The sequence below is a fragment of the Panicum virgatum genome, chromosome 7K (assembly GCF_016808335.1).
Source record: "Panicum virgatum strain AP13 chromosome 7K, P.virgatum_v5, whole genome shotgun sequence".
NCBI classification, from domain to species: Eukaryota; Viridiplantae; Streptophyta; class Magnoliopsida; order Poales; family Poaceae; genus Panicum; species Panicum virgatum.
In genome coordinates this window covers 3,935,596-3,961,665 of record NC_053142.1, presented here as the reverse complement: position 1 = coordinate 3,961,665, position 26,070 = coordinate 3,935,596, and the positions used below count along the sequence as shown (strand labels likewise).

The window sequence follows — 26,070 nt, the reverse complement described above, 5'->3', positions numbered from 1 at the left end:
TACAAGAGCCTCATGCCACGGCTCGACGTCCGGATCATGAGCGGTCTGGCACCCGCATTTGCAAGATGAGAACAACATTCAAAGAGGGTGGAAAACCTGTCCACATGCCAGGCCGATCAAGTACTTAAGCTTACCGATTACCATATTCTCGGCATGTGGCTAGTACATTCAAACGCTTAACCACCACTACCACACACTGATACCTTAGCAAGTTTTACGATCCAGACGGGGCATCAAAACATCAACATGAACATCGCACCAGGCCCCATCCGTCAACCTTATGATTGCAGCATGAAGTAAACAAACAACTCCTATTTTTCTCGCGAGTGACAGGAAATCAGTCGACTTCTACCGAGAAATTAGCATAGCCATCTGGCAAACTTAACATCTAGTATTCAAGCATGGGAACCTAGGATCATGCAACTAAGGTTCTAATAAATTCCTATGAACTTAAATGCACAAGTAAATAACGTAATGTATAGCATAAGTAAGAAATATTAGGATGTGCTCCGGGGCTTGACTTCTTGAGCAAAGTTAGCCTTGGGCTCTTCCGAACTTGCGCTTCACTGCCGACATCGCGCAGCAGGTGGCGGGGCAGTGAAGCGCAGTCGGGAGGTGAGTTAACGCGGTGAGAGGTGGGTTAGCGCAGTGACGTGCACGCACGGTAGCTGAGCGAAGCGCGACGGCCGGCGTTCAGGCGCATGGCGCCCACGCGGCCCGCGCGACGCGACTTGGCAGAGGACAGGGCGGGGCTTGTCGATGGTGGTTCAGACGAGCTCGGTCGGCAACTTAAAGGGCTGAGGCGCGGCCGGGGCAGTGGGCAGGCATCGCTGGTCATGTGGCCGGCGAGCTCTGCTCGCGCTCGTGACCTGCTCGACGCGAGTCAGCGACAGGGGAGAGAGAAGGGTGAGAGAGAGTGAGTGAATAGTGTATTAGGGTGTTTGACTGAATTTTTCTCAAGATTTTCAATTGAAACTTGAAAAATTTTGAATATGAAAGTTGTTCAACACGTCAAAATTTATAACTTTCACTTCAGGCACTTTCTCATTTGAAGCTTCATTTGAAAGTTAGAAATTCAAACCTAAATTCAAATTTAATTACCCTATACACACTATTTTTTTAATTTTTCTCCAAATTTTATGTGGCAACTTGAAAAACTTTGAACATGAAAGTTGTTTGCCTTGCAAAACTCTACAACTTTGGTTTTGGGCAAAAGTTAATTTAAGCAATGGTTTGTCTTTTGAATTTTTGCCATTTAAAGCATTTTCCAGAAATTACATTTTTGAATTTCGGAGTTTGAACAACTCGTCATTTCATGTGCAAAATTTCATTTTCTCTCCCTGACTTTGTTTGGACTTTGATTTGTTATGACTTGTGTGACATGTCTATGAAGTTTCACCTTTGTTCGTGTTGCGGTTTGAAAGTTATACGTTTTTCCCGACTTAGGGTCAAATTAATTTGTAATGTTTTTATTTCTGGATTTCTTCTAAATTTCCTTGTTCTTTTTAGGCTTAACTTGTTTTAATAACCCTAGCTTGGCCAATAAAAGCCTGGACTGTCACACTTGCCTTCTTGAGCAAAGCTAGCCTTGGGCTCTTCCGAACTTTGGTTCGGGTCTTCCAAGGCTTCCGCAAGGTTCACTTGAGCTTCACGCTGGTTACTCTCGGACTCCGGCACCAGTTCGTAGGTTCTGTCGGCGAGAGTGGTCGAGTCTACACAGAATGCATATGCATGAGTTGAAGAAGTTCACGATTTAAAATATTATAGAGTTGTAATCCAACACTCAAGTGGAGTGTGAAGCAACTCTTAATTATTTGTCATTAGGCAATCATTTATAGAGTATTATTTAACTTGATTTAGTTCATAAAAGTGCGGGGTGATTTCCAAAAAGTCTTATATTATATATGTAAGATTATTTATTTCTATATTTTAGACCTTATTGTGCTTTAATTTAAAACAGGTAGATTCTTGTATCTTCTGGTCCTGATATTTCTTACACAAGGTGCAAATTGATTCAGTGACTTACTGTAAAAATTTCAGCAACTTTTATGCAGCCGATTATTTATGAAAAATCAATTAAATAGCTACACATAAAAAAACATCAATTTATACAGAGAGATCTACTAGGTTAATGGCACTGAAAATTTTACTGGGTGTTTCTAATACAATTATGAGTCTACTGGGTGTGCCATAATGCAATCCTCCTGGGTGATAGCTAGATTAACCAGCTCATTGTAGGTGTCCATCTTGACGGGGTTGAGTCGTTCTTTGAGCATGGTACTGAGGCCTCGCCTGAAGCGATCGTGCTTCTTAGTGTCTGTGTCGGCATGATACCCAGCATACTGACATAGGTTGTTGAAGGCCTGCGCGTACTGGGTGAACGTTCGAGTACCCTAGGTGAGAGCCAAGAACTCGTTCAGCTTCCGCTCCATAAGACCTTCTGGGATATGGTGGGCACGGAAGGCGGTCTTGAATTCATCCCACATGACCACATGATCAGCCGGCAACATGGCATTGTAGTGGTCCCACCAAAGATGAGCGGACCCACAAAGCTGTTGCGCAGCGAAGCGGGCCTTGTTAGCATCCGTACATGGCACCACAAGTAGTGTGAATTTGGACTCGATGGTGCGAATCCAGGTGTCTGCATCAAGTGGTACCTCAGTTTTGCTGAACAGCGGGGGCTGAGTACCCAGGAAGTCATGGTAACTGGCAACTTGCGGTTGGGGAGCATTTTGCTCGCCTCTCTGCTGCTGTCCTTGGACAAGTTGGCGAAGCAGCTCCGTTTGAGAAGTGAGGAATTCCCCGAAGTTGGGTGGCGGTGGTGGCGGCTGCTATGATCCGCTGCCACTTGCGTCCCCAAACCTGGTAGGCGTGCTGCGGGTTGGTCCAACCATCTGGAATATGAAAATTCCTTCATTAGCACAGGGGTATATAATGGCCGAGTGCATAAAAGTGAGTGCGGTAAAGCATAACAGAATGCGTATGCAAAACAGTTACTTGAACAGATTACTGTTTGCCATGAAAAAATTCATAACTTCTGTCACGAAACTCAAAATTTCCTCATCTTTTAACAGTGAATAGGATGTTTAACGAGCTACCATTTTGGTATTCAACTCAGGGACTAATTTTGAGATTATGATGGTCGAAAAATTCAATCTTCGCTTCTCTGTCCTGGCTGTTTTTCAGCAGACCGATCTACAATGGTTGACCCATAACTTTTCATGCAAAAGTCTAATGATGCTGAAAATTTACGAGCACCTAGACCACAAAATTTGTGACAACTTTGGTATTCAACACACAGCCCATAAATGCAAGGAAATAAAGATAAAAATTCCGACGAACTTCTGCAGCAAGCGTTCAACTAACTATTTAAGAGTTACAATCATCCATCAAGGTTCATGACCCTGAGCGACACTATTAGGGTGTTTATACATCAAGTAGCAACCATTACATCAGAGAGGTACTCAACTCTAAGTTAACCTATTACATCACTGTCCAAAAGCTAGGCTACACTATCAAGGAGTTTGGGCAAAAGACTACTAAAACCGCATCTAAAAGTTATCTAGATCATTGACCGACGACTCACTCCTCACTGGAGAGTGAGCTCCCGGGGGTGGTGGCATGGGAGCTCCGGACTCAGTGTCAAGCCCGGAGACACCCTGAATCTCCTGGGGCTCCTCCTCCTCCATCTCAGCGGGCTAGGCCTGCTGTGCCTCGAAGATCTCGATGTGGTCCAAAGCCTCATCAAGCTGAATCTGGAGGGCATTAAGCTGCTGCTCTAGTAGCGTAATCTCAGCGTTCCTCTCGCCCAAAATAGTGTCACGCTCCTCAACCTGGGCCTCCAGCTGGTCAATCTATGCATTAAGATGTGTGTTCTCCTCCTCCACAGCCTCTTCTATCTCGTGACTAGTCTGTGCAGTACTAACCATCCGGGCCATGGCATTGCCCTGTAGAGACTGACAGCGGTAAAGTGCATTCATGCACCTTATTGACATGGAGATGGCCTCTGCCGCGTGATACCTCTGAAGAAAGCCAGTGTGTCTGGCCCTACTAAGCCACTTAGGGTCATTAGGCTGCTCTGCTAGAAAGAGGCCAATGAGGGCCAACATGATAGCTGCATGGTTTTCGGCGCAGAACCTGGTGAGCGCCCTCATGGCGGCGAGCTCCCAGGTGTCAAGTAGGCGGTGCCCCACCACCTCCGGCTCCAAGGAAGACCAATGGGCTAGAAAGGGGTGCGGATCGTGAGTTATGCGCGCATGGCAACGCGCAACTTCCCTCTCAAGGTACTCCTCACCCACATAGCGCGGGGGACTGGGATATCCGGCGTCATGCATCACCTCCCAAAGGATGGAGGGAAAGCCCTCCCAGTGGAGGCACGCGGAGTGCGCTCATCCCTCCGCATCAAATGCCATGAGTACGGGGCGATCCATCTGAATACAAAAATGGACACGGGTGACTGACAGCTAGAAACAGATTCTGGACAGTGCACTAAGAAAAATATAACTGGAAGAGTAGTTCACCAAAAATTCTCAAATTTAACCAGGGCATTCCTAAGGTTTTTGTGCACAACTTTGCTATTCAACACTTTGGCTAAAACAAGCTCTAAGATAGTTATATCCTTAGGTTTTTCAGTGACTGTCCATCCAGAAATTTCTGTAGACAGAGAGCTAGTATTTCGTGTACCAGGAAAAATCTAATTGGCCAAAAATTACCAAATGTTTACAGGAGCTTCCTAGGCAAGTCTGAAACAATTTTGGTATTCAACATTTCTACAGAAAAACTTTCTAGGATGGGCCAAAAATTCGTGCATCAGAAGTGCTCGATTCTGGCAGAAAACAGCAGAGTGCAAACTCTCTAGTGTTACTCATCGTGTACTAGTCTAAAAATTCTCAATTTTTAATAGGAGCTAGTAAATAAATTTTTGGAGCAAAACTCTCCACAAGCACTCCTACAGATAAGGTTATCTAGCAGGTCAAATAATTTCATCTTTCCGGGCATAGTAGAAGTGACAGAATTCTAGAATCTCCTTAAGCGATCGGTAACCTCACTTAAACCGAATTTTTTGTTCTCAACTACCCATAGGGGATTTTTATTCGCATTTAAGTGACACAATGAATGCAGTTCATATCCGTCCTCACAAAATAAAACAACCGCCAAATAGCTTTGGACTTACGGGGTTAGCGCCGGTAGCAAAGCACAAATTACGGGTCTCCCTATATATATCTAGCCGAATTCTATCTGTTCTTAACTTACGAAATCACGGTTAGCGTACCTGCAGAAGATTGACAGTATATATCGAACCTTTCATGCCAGCACTCATGAAAGCGTCCCCATGCATTACCACTCACTATAAAAGCGGCATCCATGCGTTCAACACTGCATGGACAGTGATCATACGCTACCGAGGCAACGTATTCACGGTGTACTTTTACTCCCAATATAATCAATGCGTAGTTGGTATATTGGCAGCACCTCAAGTAAGTCACTGCTTGAGGGTAGTGTTCGGTTCGAATCACCGACGGAAAAGTCAAGCTCGCTCAGTTGACTGAGAATAATTTACTCCTAATATAATCAACTAACCGTTGGTATATTGGCAGCACCTCAAGTAAGACACTGCTTGAGGGCAGTGTTCGGCTCGCATCACCGACGGGAAGGCCAAGCTCTCTCAGTTGGCTGAGGATCCTTACCATCTTACCTTAGCGTAGGTGCGTCGTTACAGAATATAAAGTACTGAATTTAAAGTAATGAAAGAAATGTGCTAGAAGTCAGTTCTAAATAGACCATAATTAATTAGGCACCTAGTACTACCCATATCCATCGCTTATCATAGGGCTTTACGTCTAAGCACATTCCTTAATGGTCCAACGCAGATTTTTCAAACTTTGAGTTTTGTGGTCAAGTTTTGGAAAGGGAGGTTTTTCGAGAGTGTTGTATCCTCTGGTGCGCGCGTTTCGGCTCTGATACCAGCTGTGGTGGCACGCTCCGAATTAATCTGGCTCAAGTGCACTAACCATCACCTTAACGGTAATCCCGGCTAACATGCACTTCAAATGGAGTAATCCGAAGGTTTTGTCGGGTAACCTCCCGATTTAACCACTGGAACATGGATCGAAACAACGCAGACAAATACTCGCACGAAGGCGAGCCCAGAGTTTACAACACCTCACAAACTTTTACAACAGAGTCTTGGACTTAAAACACCATTACAGACTAGGGTTTAAACATCAAGTACTTAGTTCGAAACTTAAAACAGCAGTTCAGAGTTCATGGTTGCAGCGGAAATAAAACAGCGGAAGTCTTAACGTCGTCATGTGAGATCGCGATGAAGTCCGTACATGATCTCACTCGGCATCATCACCCTGAGCCGGGGATGGGTCCCACTCCACTGACCATCCCGACGGAAGCATACAAGGCCAAGTCAGACTAGCTGCCTGCTCTTCAAAAGTATCAGCTGAAACCAACATTTGCCACAAGCAAGACTGAGTATACTAATAGTCAGCAAGGCTTACCCGACGATGGGTATACATAGCCCACTTATCTAGACAATGCAAGGCTTTTTGGCTGAAGGGTTTATTTTGCCGAAAAGCAACTAAGAGTTGATCCTTACTTTCAGGTTTTAGCTTCCGGTTCGAGTTCGATTAACCATTCTAAATGAGCAACTATCTAGAGCATCCAAGGTAGGAAAACAATTATCTTTCATCATCCAACATCATTAATCATCATCATCTTCCACTTCTTACTCTATGTGCCAGAAGTATTAAGCAGTCTCATTAACTATGAGAAGCGAACGATTCAAATCGAGTTTCTTAACCTTACAAGGCAAACCTAACTCACACGCAAAGGTTCCCCGAAGAGTCACCCATGCAACATTTCCTCTTTCTTTCCGGGTCGTGGATTAGGGCCACTCCCTTCGACTACAAGAGCCTCATGCAACAGCTCGACGTCCGGGTCATGAGCGGTCTTGCACCCGCATTTGCAAGATGAGAACAACGTTCAAAGAGGGTGGAAAACCTGTCCACTTGCCGAGCCGATCAAGTATTTAAGCTTACCGATTACCATATTCTCGGCGTGTGGCTAGTACGTTCAATAACTTAACCACCACTACCACACACTGCGACCTTAGCAAGTTTTACTATCCAGACGGGCCATCAAAACATCAACATGAACATCGCACCAGGCCCCGTCCGTCGACCTTATGATTGCAGCATGAAGTAAACAAACAACTTCTATTTTTCTCGCGAGTGACAGGAAATCACTCGACTTCTACCGAGAAATTAGCTTAGCCATCTGGCGAACTTAACATCTAGTATTCAAGCATGGGAACCTAGGATCATGCAACTAAGTTTCCAATAAATTCCTATGAACTTAAATGCACAAGTAAATAACGTAATGTATAGCATAAGTTAGAAATATTAGGATGTGCACCGGGGCTTGACTTCTTGAGCAAAGTTAGCCTTGGGCTCTTCCGAACTTTGGCTCGGGTCTTCCGCGGCTTCAGCGAGATTCACCTGGGCTTCACGAGGGTTACTCTCGGACTCAGGCAGCAATTCGTAGATTCCGTCGGCGAGAGCGGTCGATTCTACACGAATGCGTACGCATGAGTTTATCGGTGATGATAGTTATTATTTACTTCACTATAGAGTTGTAATCCAACAACTTGGTTGTGAGAGTGAGTTGGCTTATTTCTTTTCTTTCTTGGGCAATCATTTATAGAGTATAATTATCTCTATTTTAGTTTATAAAAATGATGGGGGATTTTCTATAAACATTTAATTATGTGTAACTATTATTATTTGGTTTCTACTTGCACTAACATGGTCAAATTCATAACTATGGTTCTGTACCTTATCTGGTTATGAAAATTTTACGCAAGGTACAAAACCTAGTTATTAATCTACTGTAAAAATTTCAGTATATTTTGTGCAGTAGATTAATTATGATAAATACAACAAACTGCAGAAATTAAAACATAACTAAAAATTATACAGAGAGCAAAGCATAAGCAATGTCTCTGGAAATTTTATTGGTTATGTCAAATCTTGCGATTAAGATACTGTAAATTATTCAGATTTAAAGGACACTCCTACTGGGCATGAAAAATAACACAAATTACCTATGCATAAAGCAAAACTAAAATGTACAGTGAACTCTGTTAAGTTGCAGAGGCTCAAACTTTACTAATATGCATATAACATCATATAGGAGTTCCAGAAATAAATTCAAATTTTTCTAAGCTAAGAAACTATTTATTTTGATTTGTATGATTGTCCAAGCTATAAATTAGTTGGACCAGCTTTTCTTAATCAAAAAATTACCAAACTTTTTCTATAGCATCTAGGAACTAAAGTGAGGCTGGTGTAAACTTTCTAGCCATTAGAACATAGTATAGCTACAGGAATAAATAGCACACCAAAACTAGGCACTTTTAGAGATCTATTTTTAAGACTCACTTAGGGACAAGTACTAGGCATGCCAATTTTTTCTAACCCTAGACGCATCACATGTAGTTAACTGGTAAAAGGTGACATGCAACAAGTGAAGGAAACTTGAGATTTGTTTTAGGGTGTATTTAACTTGTATTTTAAATAACTTAGAAACCAGCGGTCAAATACAAATGTGCATGTAACAAAAAGTGTAGATCTACTCTCTGCAAACATAGAACATTTGGATTTGCATTTTTATAATTTTTCTATGATTTTATTCTGATTTTACAAGTTCACTAAATTGAATTTAAATACTTGAAATAGAACTTCGCAAATAGGTCCCTGCATTTAGCTGAAAACCCCCTAGAAAGATTTGAATCCTCGCAATGTCACCCTTGGCCGGGGAAACAGAGCAGAGCGGTGGCGAGCGGCCGGATTCCCGGCGAGGGAAGGCTCGCCGGCGGTGGGGGAGGTGTCCAGGAGCAAGGGGCCGTCGAGAGCTACCTTGGGGTAGGTGGAATCGGGTTGTAGCGGCCTGTGATGTGTCGGCGGCGTTGAGCAGGAAGAGGGCGGCGCGTGCGGGCTGCGGCGGCGGTGGTCCGGCGATCCTTAGCAGGGGTAAACGGGTCAGGGCGCTTCACGCGCGTGCGGGGAAGCTGATGGCCGGGTCAGATCGAGGAGAGGAGTACCGGAGTTAGGGTGTCCATGGCGAGCTACGTCGCAGCGGTGAGCACGGCAAACGGCGGCGATGTTCCGGGCTCTGGGCAAGTTTGGTTCGGCAAAGGCGTGGTCGTCGAGCTGTGCTAGGGCTAGAGGAATGCTGTTGTGGGACTGGCATGGCTCAGGGAGGCGCGGAGTGGTACTCTCCACGAGAGCAAGGGCTTGACTGGGGCTACGGTGAGCGGCGGTGCGTTTGGAAGTCCGGCGTGGTTGCGTTTGGCTCTAGGTGTAAGACTAGAGTGCGGGGCGTGTTTAGAGCTGCGCGCGCGAGAGTGAAGTGAGGGAGTGTGGTCAGGCGTGCACCGGGCCAAGAGTGGCCTGTAAGGCCGCGGCGTTGCCGCTGGGCGCGTGCGCCGTATGCCAGGCACGCGTCCACGGCGATAGGACGTGATGAGGGCACATGCAACGGGTCTATCGGTCATTACCGCGGCCGTGGCGTGTGCGTGCGGCGGGGCTGAGCGCGGCACGGCGGAGTAGACCGCTATGATGCTGTCGCGCAATGCGACATCGTAGAGCAGGCGGCGGGGCAGTGAAGTGCAGTCGGGAGGAGAGTTAATGTGGTGAGTGGTGGGTTAGCGCAGTGACATGCGCGCGCGGTAGCTGAGCGAAGCGCGGCGGCCGGCGTTCAGGTGCATGGCACCCACGCGGCCCGCGCGTCGCGACTGGGCAGAGGACAGGGCGGGCCTTGTCGGCGGCGGTTCAGACGAGCTCGGTCGGCAACTTAAAGGGCTGAGGCGCGGTCGGGGCAGCGGGCAGGCATCGCCGGTCATGTGGCCGACAAGCTCTGCTCGCGCTCGTGACCTGCTCGACGCGAGTCAGCGACAGGGGAGAGAGAAGGGTGAGAGAGTGTGTGTGAATAGTGTATTGGGGCGTTTGACCGAATTTTTCTCAAAATTTTCAATTGAAACTTGAACAATTTTGCATACGAAAGTTGTTCAACACGTCAAAATTTATAACTTTCGTTTCAGGCACTTTCTCATTTGAAGCTTCGTTTGAAAGTTAGAAATTCAAACCTAAATTCAAATGAAATTACCCTATACACACAGTTTTTTTTTTATTTTTCTCCAAATTTTATGTGGCAACTTGAAAAACTTTGAACATGAAAGTTGTTTGCTTTGCAAAACTCTACAATTTTGGTTTTGGGCAAAAGTTCATTTGAGCAATGGTTTGTATTTTGGATTTTTTTCCATTTAAAATATTTTCTAGAAATTACATTTTTAAAATTTGGAATTTGAACAACTCGTCATTTCATGTGCAAAATTTCATTTTCTCTTCCTGACTTTGTTTGGACTTTGGTTTGTTATGACTTGTGTGACATGTCTATGAAGTTTCACCTTTATTCGTGTTGTGGTTTGAAAGTTATGCATTTTTCACAACTTAGGGTCAAATTGATTTGTAATGTTTTTATTTCTGATTTTCTTCTAAATTTTCTTGTTTTTTTAGGCCTACCTGGTTTTAATAACCCTAGCTTGGCCAATAAAAGCCTGGGCAGTCACACTTGCCTTCTTGAGCAAAGCTAGCCTTGGGCTCTTCCGAACTTTGGTTCGGATCTTCCACGGCTTCCGCAAGGTTCACTTGAGCTTCATGCTGGTTACTCTCGGACTCTGGTACCAGTTCGTAGGTTCCATCGGCGAGAGTGGTCGAGTCTACACGGAATGAATATGCATGAGTTGAAGAAGTTCACGATTTAAAACATTATAAAGTTGTAATCCAACACTCAAGTGGAGTGTGAAGCAACTCTTACTTATTTGTCATTGGGCAATCATTTATAGAGTATTATTTAACTTGATTTAGTTCATAAAAGTGCGGGGTGATTTCCAAAAAGTCTTATATTATATATGTAAGATTATTTATTTCTATGTTTTAGACCTTATTGTGCTTTAATTTAAAACAAGTAAATTCTTGTATCTTCTGGTCCTGATATTTCTTACACAAGGTGCAAATTGATTCAGTGACTTACTGTAAAAATTTCAGCAACTTTTATGCAGCAGATTATTTATGAAAAATCAATTAAACAGCTACACATAAAAAACATCAATTTATATAGAGAGATCTACTAGGTTAATGGCACTAAAAATTTTACTGGGGTTGATAATACAATTATGAGTCTACTGTAATTCTTTCAGATTTAATTAAGCATCAAATAGAACATTAAAAATCACACAATTTTTATGTACATAAATCAAAACTAATTCACCCAGAGAGTTATACTCAGATTTAGACCCTCAAATTTCTCCAGCATGTTTGTACAACTAAATAGAAGTTTTAGTAAAAATATGAGATTTTTCAAAGTAGGACAACTATTTTTATTGATTTAGTGCATTTACCTTTTCTAAAAATCATTTGACCTAGTTCTACTCAACTAAAATTTCTCCAACTTTTTTGATAGCCTTGAGAAACCAAACCAAAGCTACTTTACAAGTTACAACTCCTAAAACTCAGTATAGCAACTTGAAAAAATAACCCATTTAAATTAGGCATATTTCAAGATCTATTTTAAAAACTTATGTTCAAAGTGAGTACTGGTCCTACAAATTTTACACAAGTCTAGGCTTACAACATGCAATATACTGGCCAAAGATTACAGGCATCCTATGCACGGATCTTGAGATCTAAATAAAGATGCATTTAAATTGTATTTAAATTGGAGACTTATACAGTGAGCAAACGAAAAACTTTATGTAACAAAATTTGTAAATCTACTTGCATAGATTCCAGAACATTTAAGTTTGTATTTTTCTAATTTTTTATGATTTTATATCAATTTTACAAATTCACTATTTTGAATTAAAAACTTGAAATAGAACTTCACGAATAGGTCCCTGCACTTAGCATAAAACCACCTGGAAAGATTAAAATTCTTGCAATGTCATCCCTAGCCAGAGCTTGAGCATGGGCGGTCAGAGTTCGGCTGATTCCTAGCGAGGGGAGGCTCGCCGGCAGTGGGGGAGGTGTCCAGGAGCAAGAGGACGTCAAGAGCTACCTTGGGGTGGGTGGAATCGAGTTGGGGCGGCCTGTGGTGCGCCGGCGACGGTGAGCAGGGGCGGCGCTTGCGTGCGACGGCGATGATGCTCCGGCGATAATGGGGCAGCGTTGGCCGGCCTAGGAGCTTCAGGGGGACCCTTCACGAATATTTCTCTCCGCTCCACGACCAGGATCTCTCAAATATGATATAAGAGGGACCCTCCAATCCTGAGCTTCGGCCGAGACAATTGAATCATCTTTCTTGGCCGAATCAGAACCAACAGCTGCATTACCGGTCAGACCAGTCTTTGGACCGGTCAGACCGGTCTCGCTGACCGGTCGAACCGGTGCATCCAGAACTAGACACTCGGCTTTCATTTGCATCGGCTTGCGAATGTTGAAATATTTTTTCGTACCATTATAGCCAGATGCTTACTGAGCTAGAGTATTTGCCTTTCCATTCTCTTCCCTCGGAATATGTTTGATAATAAATTCATTGAAAGAAGAAATAATATCGAGGCATTTATCAAGATATGCATTTAGAGAACCATTATAGCACTGACATATCTTAGATACTTGCTGCACCACCAAAAGAGAATCTCTAAAGGCTTCAACATGCTTCACGCCCATGGATTGCAAGAATTCCAAGCCAAATAGAAGAGCCTCATATTCAACTTGGTTATTTGTGCACTCTTCTTCCAATCGGTTTGAAAATTCAAAAACAGCACCAATCAAAGAAATAAGAACAGCACCAATCCCTTGACCATCATCACAAACCGATCCATCAAAATACAACTTCCATGGTGTGCAAGTAATATAGCCGACTTCTAGATCATACTTGTCATTAATCCGATGCTCAACAATAAAATCCGCTACAATTTGGCCTCTCATAGATTTTAAAGGTTCACAAGCCGAATCATATTCAACCAAAGCATAAGCCCACTTGCCGATTCTACCACTCAAAATTGGTTTTTGTAACATATGTTTGATCACATCGGTTTGACATACTACTATGCAAGTACTAGATAGTAGATAATGCCTTAATTTGGTACAAGCATAATAAAGAGACAAACACAACTTCTCAATAAATATATACCTCGTCTCCGCATCAATAAGTCGTCGGCTCAAATATGTAATGATATACTCCTTCCCTTCGGTTTCTTGAGTCAAAACAGCCCCAATAACCTTGTCTTCAGCAGCCACATAAAGTCTGAAAGGTACTCCTCTCCTAGGTGCTTTGAGTACGGATGGCGAAGACAAATAAATTTTGATCTTCTCAAACGCTTCTTGCTGTTTTGTCCCCCAAGTAAATTCGGTTTCATCTTTTAACCGAAGAATAGGAGTAAAAGCATCGATCTTCCTAGACAAGTTAGATATAAACCTTCTCAATAAATTTACCTTGCCCAAGAACTTCTGTAAATCCTTCTTGCATGTAGGGGCTTCAACCTTCCTCATGGCTTCAATTCTTTTAGGATCAACCTCTATTCCCTTTTCATGAACAATGAAGCCAAGAAACTTTTCAGCCGATACACCAAAAGCACATTTGAGTGGATTCATCTTCAAACAATACCGGCGCATCCTCTCAAGAGCAAGTCTCAAATCGGCTGAATGATGATCCAAACCGGCCGATTTAATAACAATATCATCAATGTACACCTCCAAGATGACACCAACTAAATCATGGAAGATTAAATTCATAGCTCTTTGATAAGTAGCATCCGCATTTTTCAAACCAAAAGTCATAACAACCCACTCAAACAAGCTGACAAATCCTGGACATCTAAAGGCCATTTTAGATATATCTTCTTCGGCCATGAATATTTGATTGTAACTGGCGTTACCATCAAGAAAACTAATGACACAATGTTCGGAAGCCTCATTGATCAATATATCGGCTATAGGCAGAGGATATTCATCCTTGGGAGTAGCTTTATTAAGATCTCTAAAATCAATGCACACTCTAATTTTCCTCGAATCTTTTTTCTCAACAGGCACAATATTAGAGATCCAATCAGCATAACGACAAGACCGAATAAATCCAGCATCAAGTAAACAATTAATTTCAATTTTAATTTGGTCATAAATAATGGGATTGAAACATCTAACCGGTTGTTTATAAGGTCTAAAGCCGGGTTTAATCGGTAAACGATGCTCAATAAGATCACGACTTAAACCGGGCATTTCATGATACTCCCAAGCAAAGCAATCAACATATTTCTTCAATAAATTAACCAAATCGGCTTTATATTCAGCCGATAAATTTTTATTTACAAATGTCGGCCTAGGGTAGTTCCATCACCAATGTCTACCTTTTCTAAAGGACCGGCCGATGCAAACCCTTGGCCCAGCTTGTCTAGATCATCAGAATCTTCAATGACTTCACACATATCGTTCGTACGCGCCTGATACTGATCTAGCCTCTGCTATAACCACTCTGTGTTGGACCGGTTTGACTGGTCGGGGTGTCCGGTCTGACCGGTCGGCTCTGTGCACCGAACGGGACTAAACCGGTCTGACCGGTCGGCACAAGCGGTCTGACCGGTAGCTTCTGGAGCTTCTGTTGTACTCATCTGATTTACATGAAATGATTTAGCCGATTATCCATCGGCTTTAGTACAGCAAAAATAAAACCATCATTAGTGCAACTAATCAAATCATAATCGGATAGATCCACGCCCGATAAACACTTGACATTGTCGTGCGCACTAATAGAATCCGAATCGGCTAAAGCAACAAAGGATGAAGTGTCCCCATGGACAATCTCAACCTCATCGCCGATCCACTGAACAAGAAACTGATGCAAGGTAGAAGGAACGCACTGATTTGTATGAATCCAATCCCTCCCAGGAATCAAATTGTAGTTACCTTGCACCTCCGAGACGAAGAAAGCCGTAGCAAGCGTCTTGCTCCCAATGGTGAGCTCCATGGAAGCAACTCCCTTGGCGCTAAGGGGCTCGCTCCCTCCAACACCACTGATCGTCATGTTTGTCATGATCAAGTCCTCATCTTGGCCACCGAGCTTCTTGTACAGGGAGTAGGGCATAAGATTTACAATGGCCCCACCATCCACTAGCATGCGAGTCACCGGCTTCCCGTTGATGTGTCCCCTCAGGTAAAGAGCCTTCAGATGGTTGTCCTTCTCGCTTGGCTTCTGCAACACAGCTTCACGGGGCATAAACTGAAGATGAGCCAATTCCTCTTCCGGAACCATGAAGTAATCCGAAGACAAATGCACCACATTAATCTCTAAGTTGGTGCGCTCCGGAGACGCTTCATAATCCACCAATTCCTCGTCTTCTGCTGTCAGAGGAACTGCTGGGGCTTCGTCTACAGAAGGAACCAAAACGGGCGGTGCTGATTCGGCTGCTGGCTCTGCAGTAGGTTCTACCGGTCTGACCGGTTGGTCAGAGCGGTCTAACCGGTCTATCTGACCGGTCTGACCGGTCGGCTACGGCGGTCCGACCGGTCTGGCTGGCTAATCAACTGTCTTGACCTTCCAAACCTTGCTCTGAGGGAACATGGGCCTATATCTGTTGAAGTCCTCATCCCTCATCTTGCCTTTCTCCTGCTCCTTTTCTTTGTTGCGAAGGTGCTGCAATTTCCTCTTCTGTGTATGAGTTAAACATGAAGGGCACCACCTAGGCTGATGGTACTTGTCTGCTGCGCTCTTGCTGCTACCGGCCTCATGATCATTAGCTATGAGCGGCTTTTGTGAAGGAACATCAGCAGATTCTTCAATATCCATCGGCTTTTTGCCCGTGTCTTTTATGGGCACTTTGATTTCACCGATTTGAATAACATCGGCTTTAGACTTCTCTGGATTAGCAATAGGCTTCTGCCTCTTGACGCGATACTCAAACCTTGGAACAGGAGCCTGGCCCGGCCTCTGGTGAGACCGGTCTGACCGGTCCATGGCGACCGGTCTGACCGGTGCATCCTACAGCACTGGACCAGATTGGCATGGCCCCAATCGGTCATGCACGGGTACTCTGGAGCTTTTTCCTTGATAATGTGGAGGATAAGGCATCGGAAAGCACTGCATGCATATCCCCCCATGCTCCCATGCCGGATTTGTCGCATTTGAAGCCGGAGGCACCCATGGCATGGTAGCACACATCTAGGGAGGATACAATGTGACAACATCACCCCTGCGCTTGCTGGATTCCCTCCTTGGGGACACTAGACGGTCTTGACGCGGTGGTGATCGCGGTCGCTTTTTTAGCGGCCGATCGTTTTGAACGGCCTTTGTGTACTTGTTCAACAACTGGTCGAAGGTGGGCTTCTGATTAGCAGCCCTTCCCTGTACCTTCACCTCGTTGGTCTTCCAAGTACCCACTTCCTGACGCTTTGGCTTGAAAGTCCGGGGATGGTCACCAGAGCGGTCTGACCAGCTGGAGGAACCGGTCTGACCGGTCGGAGACACCGATCTAACTGGTCGTGCCTGATCAGCAGACCGATTTTCTGGTGGAGAGCTTCCTTGCCCCCCGAGTCTGGGATTTCTGACAATAATCTTCAGAGTATCCTTGCCATCATCAGTCTTCTCTTTGATAACTTCCCGGGCAAGGATCTTGTCACTTGTATTCATTGGTCTTGGATCACCGATGACAACATGCTTCCCCTTAGCCCCTTCGGCTTGTTCCGGCCGAATGAGCACCTTTGGATTGTTCAATTCCAGCGTATGAACAGGTAAAAGAGCCTTGCCAATTTGCATCTCAGAAAGTACCAATCGTCCTTCATTAATGGCTGATCGTACCTATCGACGAAAAACATTACAATCATTAGTAGCATGAGATGTAGAGTTATGCCACTTACAATATGCATGTCGTTTAAGTTCGTCGGGAGATGGAATAGCATGTGACAATCGGATGCTACCATTCTTAAGCAATTCATCAAAAATCCGATCACACTTAGAAACATCAAAAGTAAATTTCAGCTCCTCTTGCCGATTCTTTTGAATCGGCTTGAGAGACGGAACTGAACCGGGTTTGGCCTTTGATAGCCAAACAAACTCAGCACATATACTTCCTTACTATCATCATCCGAACTATCCGAATCATGATCAAGAATATGTGTGTTGGACAGATGAGGCTTGAAAGTATCTTTGGCATTTTTAAGTTTAAACTCTAAACCCATGACTTTGACTTGCAAGAAATTGACAGTATGATATTCAAAGCCCTCGAGTTTCTCTTTCAAATAAGAACGTAAACCATTAAACGCCAAATCCGCCAAATCCTTTTCGGAAATTGTCAAACTAAAATACCGATTTTTAATTTCTTTAAATCTTTTGAAATAATCCGAAGAAGATTCATCACGTCCTTGCTTAATCGATGTTAAGTCCAACAATTTTGCTTCGGTTTCCCCACTAAAGAACTGATCATGAAACTTATGCTCCAACTGAGCCCAATTGCGAATAGAATTAGGAGCAAGCGAGGAAAACCAAGAGAAAGCCATTCCAGTCAAAGATAAAGAAAATAAACGCACACGCAAAGCATCATTGAAACCGGCTTCTCCTAATTGAAAGACATATTGACTAACGTGTTCCCAAGTTGTACGAGAATCATCACCATTAAATTTAGTAAACTTAGGAATACGCCAACCAGCAGGAAAATGAGTAAAATCAAACTCAGCGGGATAAGGTTTTTGATATAAACATGTAGTACCCATATCCACCCCAAGCTTACTTTTAATCGCATTTGCCAGATCCTCTTTGAACTTAAGGAGATCGGCCTGATATTGCTGGCTGGTATAAAACTCTGAAAAACAATGTGCATTAGAATTTCCATGCGCCATCGTCGGTGAAGAAGTCGGGATTGGTCCTTGGTTAGGTCCAGATCCTCGTGGCCCTCCCGCTACAGTAGTAGTGCGAGGTGGTGTATACAGTGACAATTTATTAGTTTGGCTAGGGGCAGCCGAACCTGGAATTGTCTCGAGAGGCATCGGCGACAGTACTGAGTAACCGGTTTGACCGGTTTAATAACCGGTCTGACCGGTCTGTGGGACCGGCCCGGCTGGTGCTGTGTGCAAGGTTGATGGTGGCGGAGTTTGCCCTAAGAACGAGTTCGGCGGCATACCATAGAGTGGTTCAGATGTGAACTCAGGGGTACCGAACTCAGATCTAATGAGTTGGGATCTGACACGGGTTGTTTACCTTTAAGCGCATCAACATCACTACTCAATTTAATCAAAATATCACCCGCAGCAGCTTGTGCAGCAACAATCATTTGATCCATTATGGATGACATTCTATCAAACATATCAGAGGGAGAGAGGCTTACATTCGGGATCTCTTCAATCTTATCCTTGCTAAGCTTGAGAGATGGCAGTAAGAACTCCTCCACCCTCTTGACGAGGCCACCACGATCCTTCTTGAAGCCTTTTAATAATTGTGCCTTGACGTGCTCCTCCACAAGAAGGTAGGCCTTGCGCTCCTCTTCGGTGAGCTCCTCCATTGTAGCCGTGATGATGTTTTCCTTGTCAATCATTGAAGAGCCCATCTTCTTCAAGGAGTAGATTAGATCGGTTTTAAAACCAGATTAATCTATCCCCAGCAGAGTCGCCAAAAAGTGTGTTGACACAGAATCGCGCCAACACACTCGAATACGCTAGAACGTGCAGGAGATCATCAAAACGATCTGAACCAGCGATGCCCTGGCAGACCGGTCTGACCGGTTCCGCAAACCGGTCAGACCGGTGTGGAGCAGAGAACCGCGAAGACCTAGAAACGCGAGCTCGGGAGGGACCCCGTCGGAGCTTGCGCGGCTAGGGTTGCTCTGAGGTCGGCAGGCCACTCAGAACGTCTTCAAACGTCGTCGAGACGAAAGAAGAAAGCAATCTAGGATTGGAAAAGACTAGGGTTTGAGAGATAAAAAGTAATGCGATATTTTGATTGATTCGATTGGGAATACCTCAATCGGCCTTAGCCTTTATATTTATAGGCCGGGGAAGTCGTGCCCCTCTCCAAGTCGGTTTATACAAGAATTTTCAAAATAAAACGAAGCCTACTCACAACTGGACAGACCGGTCATTTTATGTGCAAAATTTTATTTTCTCAAAATAACTTCAACTAGACTTTGGCGCATTATAATGTTGGTGAGATGTCTATTCAGTTTTATAAGAAAACTTGTACTGGTCAAAAAGTCATTCACGTTTTCTGACTTAGGGTCAAATTAATTCATATTGTTGGACTCCTGATTTTTATTCAGAAATTCCTTATTCATTTTAGGTCCAACTCGTGCCAATAACCCTAGCTTGGCAATTAAAGCCTGGGCTGTCACAGGAGGGGGGCGCCGTCCTACTGTCGTAGCCTGTAGGGTTATCAGGCGAGGCCGTCAGTGGGACCCTCCCTGACACTCCCGGGGTGACCCTCCGGGATGCTCCGGGACGTCCCCGACTTATCCCGGGCTAGTGGCCGTCCGGGGTGGTGCTGCCGCCCACCCCGGGTCCGCAACTTGCGCAGCACCGAGATGGTCTTGACACGATGTGCGGTGGCAGGTGCGGGCCCCGCCCCACCGTCCACCGGCAGTCGATGGGACATGGCTCAGATGTCCGTCCCCTGAGCCGGCTTTCCTACCGTCTGCAGGCACGGCTCCCCCGTAATCATGGTGTTTTACGGGGAAGCCGCGCTCCCCTCAGGCTCCATGTTGGTGTGGCAGTGCGGCGCCCATAAATGACCTGAGCCGCCACCTGGTAAAAACTTCTTTTACCGGACGGCTTCCTTCGAGGGGAAGGAAGTCCTCCCCCCAATCTTCCCTACAGACACTGCGCCAGGGCCTGGTAAAAACTTCTTTTACCGGACGGCTTCCTTCGAGGGGAAGGAAGTCCTCCCCCCAATCTTCCCTACGGACACTGCGCCAGGGCCGTGTGGAGGAGAGGGACCCGCGCATCAGGTGGGATGGGCGAGGCCCCCGTCCCTCGTGGGCTTTGGCTCTCCATCCTTCCAACGCCCGCCTGACGGGCTGGGCCCATTAGCCTTGATTTTGTCCAGGGTTAGGGACACCCCCGTTCGCCTGGCAACCTCGAAAGAGTGCGCAGTAAGGGCATCTGGGTGGCCACATCTGCATCAAGGTGGCATGTTACTATGCAGCACACAGCGGATAGGGGAGCGTGAATGGGAGCATGGGCACTGCATCGGTTGAGAATAGGGTTGCCGGTTGCGGGAGAGGGAGCTCGGGGCCTCGGGCGTGGGGTGTTGTGGCAGGCGAGCCCAAATGTCAAGTCTGGTCATAAACATAGACAAGTAGCATCCAAAAAATGACCCTCCCGATGTCTCCCAATGTCAGTTTCAGAGCGCAACTAAAGCAAGGGATAATTGGATCCACGCTATTAAAATTTTTCAAGTTCTCTGATTTGCCATTACAATTCACATTTTCCGAGCGATGCTATTACAATTCGTTTGAACCCTGAAACATGCTATTTTCTACATCTTCAACGATCTCGAGCCCACATGTAGGCGTCTGTACTACCGTACAATGCCCCTCTATGATCCTCTCACTCCACTCACTGACATCCGGACCCACATGTCATCCCCTTCCTCTATCCTTTCTTGTCCTCTCCACTACTCTTTATGTGGAGACCATGTCCGTGCACTTAATTATTTTCATCTTGTTTAATTTTAATATAAATGCAAATCTCTGTTTAAATCTTGTTATGCGACACTCTCACTTGGCTGCAAATTAAACTAATAAAGTGCGCGCTTTATTTGCAAATGGCAGACTTTTCAGCAGTGCTGTGGATGCAGAGGATACGTTCATCCTCAACGCCCCGGAAGTTGTGGCAGCACAGACCGAGAAAATCGAGGCCATGGAGCATGGAAGCTGGGAAAGACACCGCACCAACCCGGAGCGAGGAACCGCAGGCCTCGGGGCGGCGATCGCATCATTCCTAACGTCCAGGCGCTGCTGCACCTGCCGGATCTTCTTCGCCAAGATCCTCTCGTCGGGCTTCACCTTGGCACAGTTCGCGGCGGGCTTCACCTCCATCGTCCTGGCCGCACTGCGCCTGAGCCGGCAGGACTACGTCGAGCCGGCGGACCAAGGCAGCAGCGACCACAAGAGCATCAGGGGGTCCCTCAACCTGTTCTACGGGCTTGTGCTCGCGCAGGGCCTGGCCTCCTTCCTCGCCGACACCATGCTCGTCACCGATGTCCAGCAGGTGTTGAAGCTCAGCATGACATACCAGCTCGGCTCTTCAGGGGTGCAGATAATCAAGCGCTACATGCTCGACACCTACATGAAATGTTGCGGTGGGAGCGTGCGTGAAGCCATGAACATGGACATGGTCAGCTTCGCAATGGAGATGGTAAGGTCCAACTCGGTGGCCGACCGACTCGTCGGCGTCCGGATTCTCGACCGCATCCTCAGTGTGCACAAGTACAGAGGGTTGGCGCTGATGAGGCTACGGGCTTCCTCCGACACGGTGGCGAGTGTGGTCAGTATGCTAGGACTGAAGAACAAGACGAGGGAGGAAGAGAACACTCGAGGGCATGCAGCCAACGTGGTGTTGTGGCTCTCTCCGGACCTCCTGGTTGAGAGCTTCCCAGGAGCGTTGCACATGGTGTCCTCGTTGCTTACTTTGAAGACAACCACGGCCATGGCCCGGAGAAATCCCCAAAGCTCCAGCAATGTGAGCATCGAGCTCACATGGCTTGGTGTGAAAATCCTCAATAAGGTCATGGACAATCCAGACAACTGTAAGAAGGTGACGGATGCCGATGACCACGTGATGTCAAGCATTGTGGACCTTACAGCTGTTAGTGATGACATTGACAGCAGCTCAATCTCATGGTCTCCAGTAATAGAAGAAATCATTGAGGAGGCAGTTCAGGTCTTGCACAAGCTGGTCAGAACTACCGGTGATGCCGGGAGGGTGCTTAGGTGCAAAACCTCCGAGAACCTCCATGTTCTCAGGAACATCAGAAAGATACTAGAACATCCTAACAGCCATACAAAGCTACTCACTGAAGCAATTGGAGTTGTTGCCTGCTTAGCTTTGGATGAGATAGGAAAGGAAGAGATTGGGAGTTCGCCCCGAATAGTCAAGAAGCTTGTTTCATTCCTTGTTCCTGAAACTGCAACTCCATCTAGCAGAGTAGAGCTAGCTAAGTCTGCTGTTGAAGCATTAGTCATGCTTGCCGTGGACAGCACAAGCATTGCTTGGAAGATCCTAGAAGAACTGAAGCCTGAAAACATACAGCAACTTGTGGAGATGCTCTCTTCTGACTCTACAGAGCTCAGAACTATGGTTGCAAAACTCTTGGGGAGTTTACGTGTGAACTCTAAACCAGAGCATGCTCATTATAATAGGACAATCGACAGCCAGCTACCTCTGGTAAATTCACATGCATGCATCTTTGTTTTTTCTTTTGGTGTATGCGTGCAAGTATATATACACTAAGGTCTACTCACACTTTTCATTAAATTTCTTGTTTTGGATTGCTCCTTCTTTCGTCTATTTAGGAACATATATAGTACTCTTACAATTTGTCATCACAAACAGCTGCTGAAAACAATCAAGTTAGAAGTGGAGAAAATGGAGGGTCCGGTATCTGCTGGAGAACTGCATACCCACGATGTATGGAAGTTACATATATATCCTTCATTTTTTTAGCTGTCCTTTAGTTAGCTACATGGTTTTTTTATTGAAAGGAACTCACCCTAAATGCACACTACACGTATGCAGAATTTGGAAGAATGGAGGACCAAGCTGGGCGCACTACTGGAGAGCATTGTCGGTCTCAGTGTTCAGATCTGTAAATCCATTCAGGCAAGCGATTTTGCCGACGCCCTCCGCAATGAAAACCTCGAAGTGGATGTGTTCATGCAGAAGCTTAAAAGGATCCTTGATTTGTACAAGTCACCAGACACTGAGTTCCCAGGTATACGGCGAGTTACAGTGGAACTAATCATTTGGATGGTGCAGAGCAACAGCAGCTACGTCGAGGTTTTCTTTCAGCATCAAGTTGAAAAGGCGGTAAAAGAAGTTGCAGAAACAGAAACGAGACTTGAAATGTTCGAGATGTTTTGCTGTGGCATTGGAGTCGTTAAGCACGGCTATTCCATTTCCTCTCTAGTTGCTTCTGCAGCTTTTGCTCGAGGTAGCACTGCTGGTAGCATGTTACAAGGCCCAAGTGCCCGCTGAGCATACAGTACCAATTTCTTAGTTGCAGGCATCCGTTGCTATCTCCTAACATGCATGTATCTCTGTTTGGGTGATTTGATGTTCTGAACTGAATATAAGTATATAACCGGTTGTCAACCATACATTCGCATGGGCTAGAATCATGGATGTGAGCCTTTTCTAGCTGGGCTGCTACTTTCAAGCTAGACTTCTCCAACTTTCTGATGTTCCGGTTGTTAACTTGATTATCACATTTATGATACGGTATGAGTCGATCAAAAGGCTATGCAAATGCCATCTATATTAAAAAAAATTATTTTTCTATTCATGGTATATCGGTATTACTACAGATTAACATCACGTTGTATGTGAAGGCCCTAAACTATTCCGTTTTATTTGTCTAAAAAAAAGCTATTCCGATTTATTTCAGTATGCCCCTGATTACTATTGCTTTATAATGAATTAGTAATCATGCATGTGTATGCATGCATGTAATGTATGTTGACAGAGAAGGTACAGGTACAGCACATCTTCTAGACTTCTACTATACCACAAGAGGGGGTCTTCTAAAGCTTCAATTCTTTCTTTTTTTCCTATTTCTCTAGTTTGCTACGGCATGAAAATATGTTGTGTTCCTGTCACCTTCTAGGATCTCTCTATCTCTAGATATTTGTCTGGCATTATTCTCCTCAAAGGCCCAAATGTGGATGGCGGCCACAAGGGCGGCCTCGCCAGGAGGTCGGCCATGTTCGTGCTGGTCCTCATAGCCGCGACGCTGCTGCTCGTGGCCGGCATCCTGTTGGTGAGCTACAGGAGCTTCAAGTTGGAGGAGCTCAGGAGTCGCGACCTGGTGCGCGGCAGCGTCTGCAACGTGGACGGCGGCCACAAGGGCGGCCTCGCCAGGAGGTCGGCCATGCTCGTGGCGGTCCTCATGGCCGCGACGTTACTGCTCATGGCCGGCATCATGTTGGTGAGCTACAGGAGCTTCAAGTTGGAGGAGCTCATGAGTCGCGACCTGGTGCGCGGCGGCTGTGGGCAGTGGAAACTGGAGTCATTCCACCCGCTGGAGCTGGACGCCGACGAGATCTACGGCGTCGGGGAGGAGAGCCTGATCGGGTCCGGCGGCACGGGGCGCATGGACCGGCTGGAGCTCAAGGGCCGCGGCGGCGTGGTGGCCGTGAAGCTGCTGTTGAAGGGCAACGCGGCGCGGGTGATGGAGGCGGAGATGGCCATCCTCGGCAAGGTCCGGCACCGGAACATCCTCAAGCTTGGTTGAGTTGGGTTGAAACTGTGGGTTTGGAGGTGGGTTGAAACTGTGGGTTCGGAGGTGGGCTGGTCCAATTTGGTTGAGATGTGGTATGCAGTTTGGTTTAATTTAATTTTGGAAGATAGTGAGGTGGGGTGGTTTGGGGTGTTATAATATATATTATAAAATGGTTCGGTTCAGTAATGGTTTGGGGTGCCAAACCACTAGCAGATTGAGGTACAGGTACAACACATCTTCTAGACTTCTACTATACCACAAGAGGGGGTCTTCTAAAGCTTCAATTCTTTCTTTTTTTCCTATTTCTCTAGTTTGCTACGGCATGAAAATATGTTGTGTTCCTGTCACCTTCTAGGATCTCTCTATCTCTAGATATTTGTCTGGCATTATTCTCCTCAAAGGCCCAAATATTATTTAGGTTAGTTGCCAGTTCTTTCTTTCTAGCCTTTTCAATATCAGACAGCGGGCCGTTTTCAGCTTTCATGTCTAAGGTATTATAGGATTTTTTATTTTTAACCTTTTTTAAAGTCAAGATTTTTTTTTGCGGCATGATCCTTTTAGTCATGCCATGTTGCGCAGCGTGGCAAGTCAACTCTGTTGTGCCACTGCATGCATCGCAGCCGCCAGCGTGGGGCATGGCGCTTGCACTTGTCGCGGCACCAAATGTGGCACAACAGGGTAATCTAAAAAAAAAACTTTCTTTCATTGGTGGAGTTGTTAGATTTTTGCATTGACAGGTGACCTCGGGTTATGATGATGAGATGGTAAAATGTTGAAGTAGGTGATTACCTCTAATCTTGCCAACAACATTTCTACAAGGTCTACCAAGATCTCTAATCAGTGGTGGAGCTGGTAGATTTGCATGCCTAGGGACACTTATTATTAAAGCGCTTAAAACACACAGACGATTCACAAAGCGATCGTCACAGTAACGGACCACAAAATGCTTGATTTCGAGTATATCTCAATGCCAGGTCTAATTGTTCAATGAAGTTGATCATAAATTCCAACGGAGAATTTTATGCAGATTATAGGGTAAGCATGGATCAAATTGATTCAAACAGGGACGAGAATTTAGAGTAGTAATAACACTTAAAGTATTTGTCAGGGAACAACTTATTTTACTACTTGTAATTAATATTTGATCCCAGTATGGATTATTATTTGAAGTACTTATAATATTTGAATGGTGGTGGCCAAGTGCCAGCCACGCCCAGCGCCCCACTGCAACCCAAACCGCCCCACCGCAAACCAAACTACCGACTAGCTATGCACGACCGCGCCGTAGCCAGCATGCCTCTGGGTTGGTTTGTTTGAATTGAAGTTTTCAAGCTTTTTTTTTAGCTTTTTTGAAAAGTTGTTGCAGATTATTTGGTTCTAAAAACTCAATACTAATTTTTAAATGATGTGTTTAGCTTTTTGAGCTCAAAAAGCTACGAAAAACTCGTAAATATGAGCTTTACAGATTTCCAAATAAATCCAGCTTTTCTAGAAGGCGGATCTGCAACTCAGCAGGCGCCAACGAAGCCGGCGCACAAGCACCTGGTGCCAGGACCCCCCATGCACGGTAGAAGGCGGCGGGTG

General features: G+C 45.4%; 1 protein-coding gene across 1 annotated transcript in view; it reads left to right on the top strand.

The window, feature by feature from the left end:
• The window catches only part of LOC120639612, a 51,718-nt gene extending 28,028 nt beyond the window's left edge, over window positions 1-23,690 (top strand). Inside the window, exons 2-4 of the mRNA XM_039915478.1 lie at window positions 20,819-22,433; window positions 22,602-22,676; window positions 22,785-23,690. Coding sequence (XP_039771412.1) covers window positions 20,819-22,433; window positions 22,602-22,676; window positions 22,785-23,243 — 2,149 coding nt within the window. The 3' untranslated portion in view covers window positions 23,244-23,690. The remainder of the gene's footprint in view (window positions 1-20,818; window positions 22,434-22,601; window positions 22,677-22,784) is intronic.
• The last annotated feature ends 2,380 nt before the right edge of the window (window positions 23,691-26,070 follow it).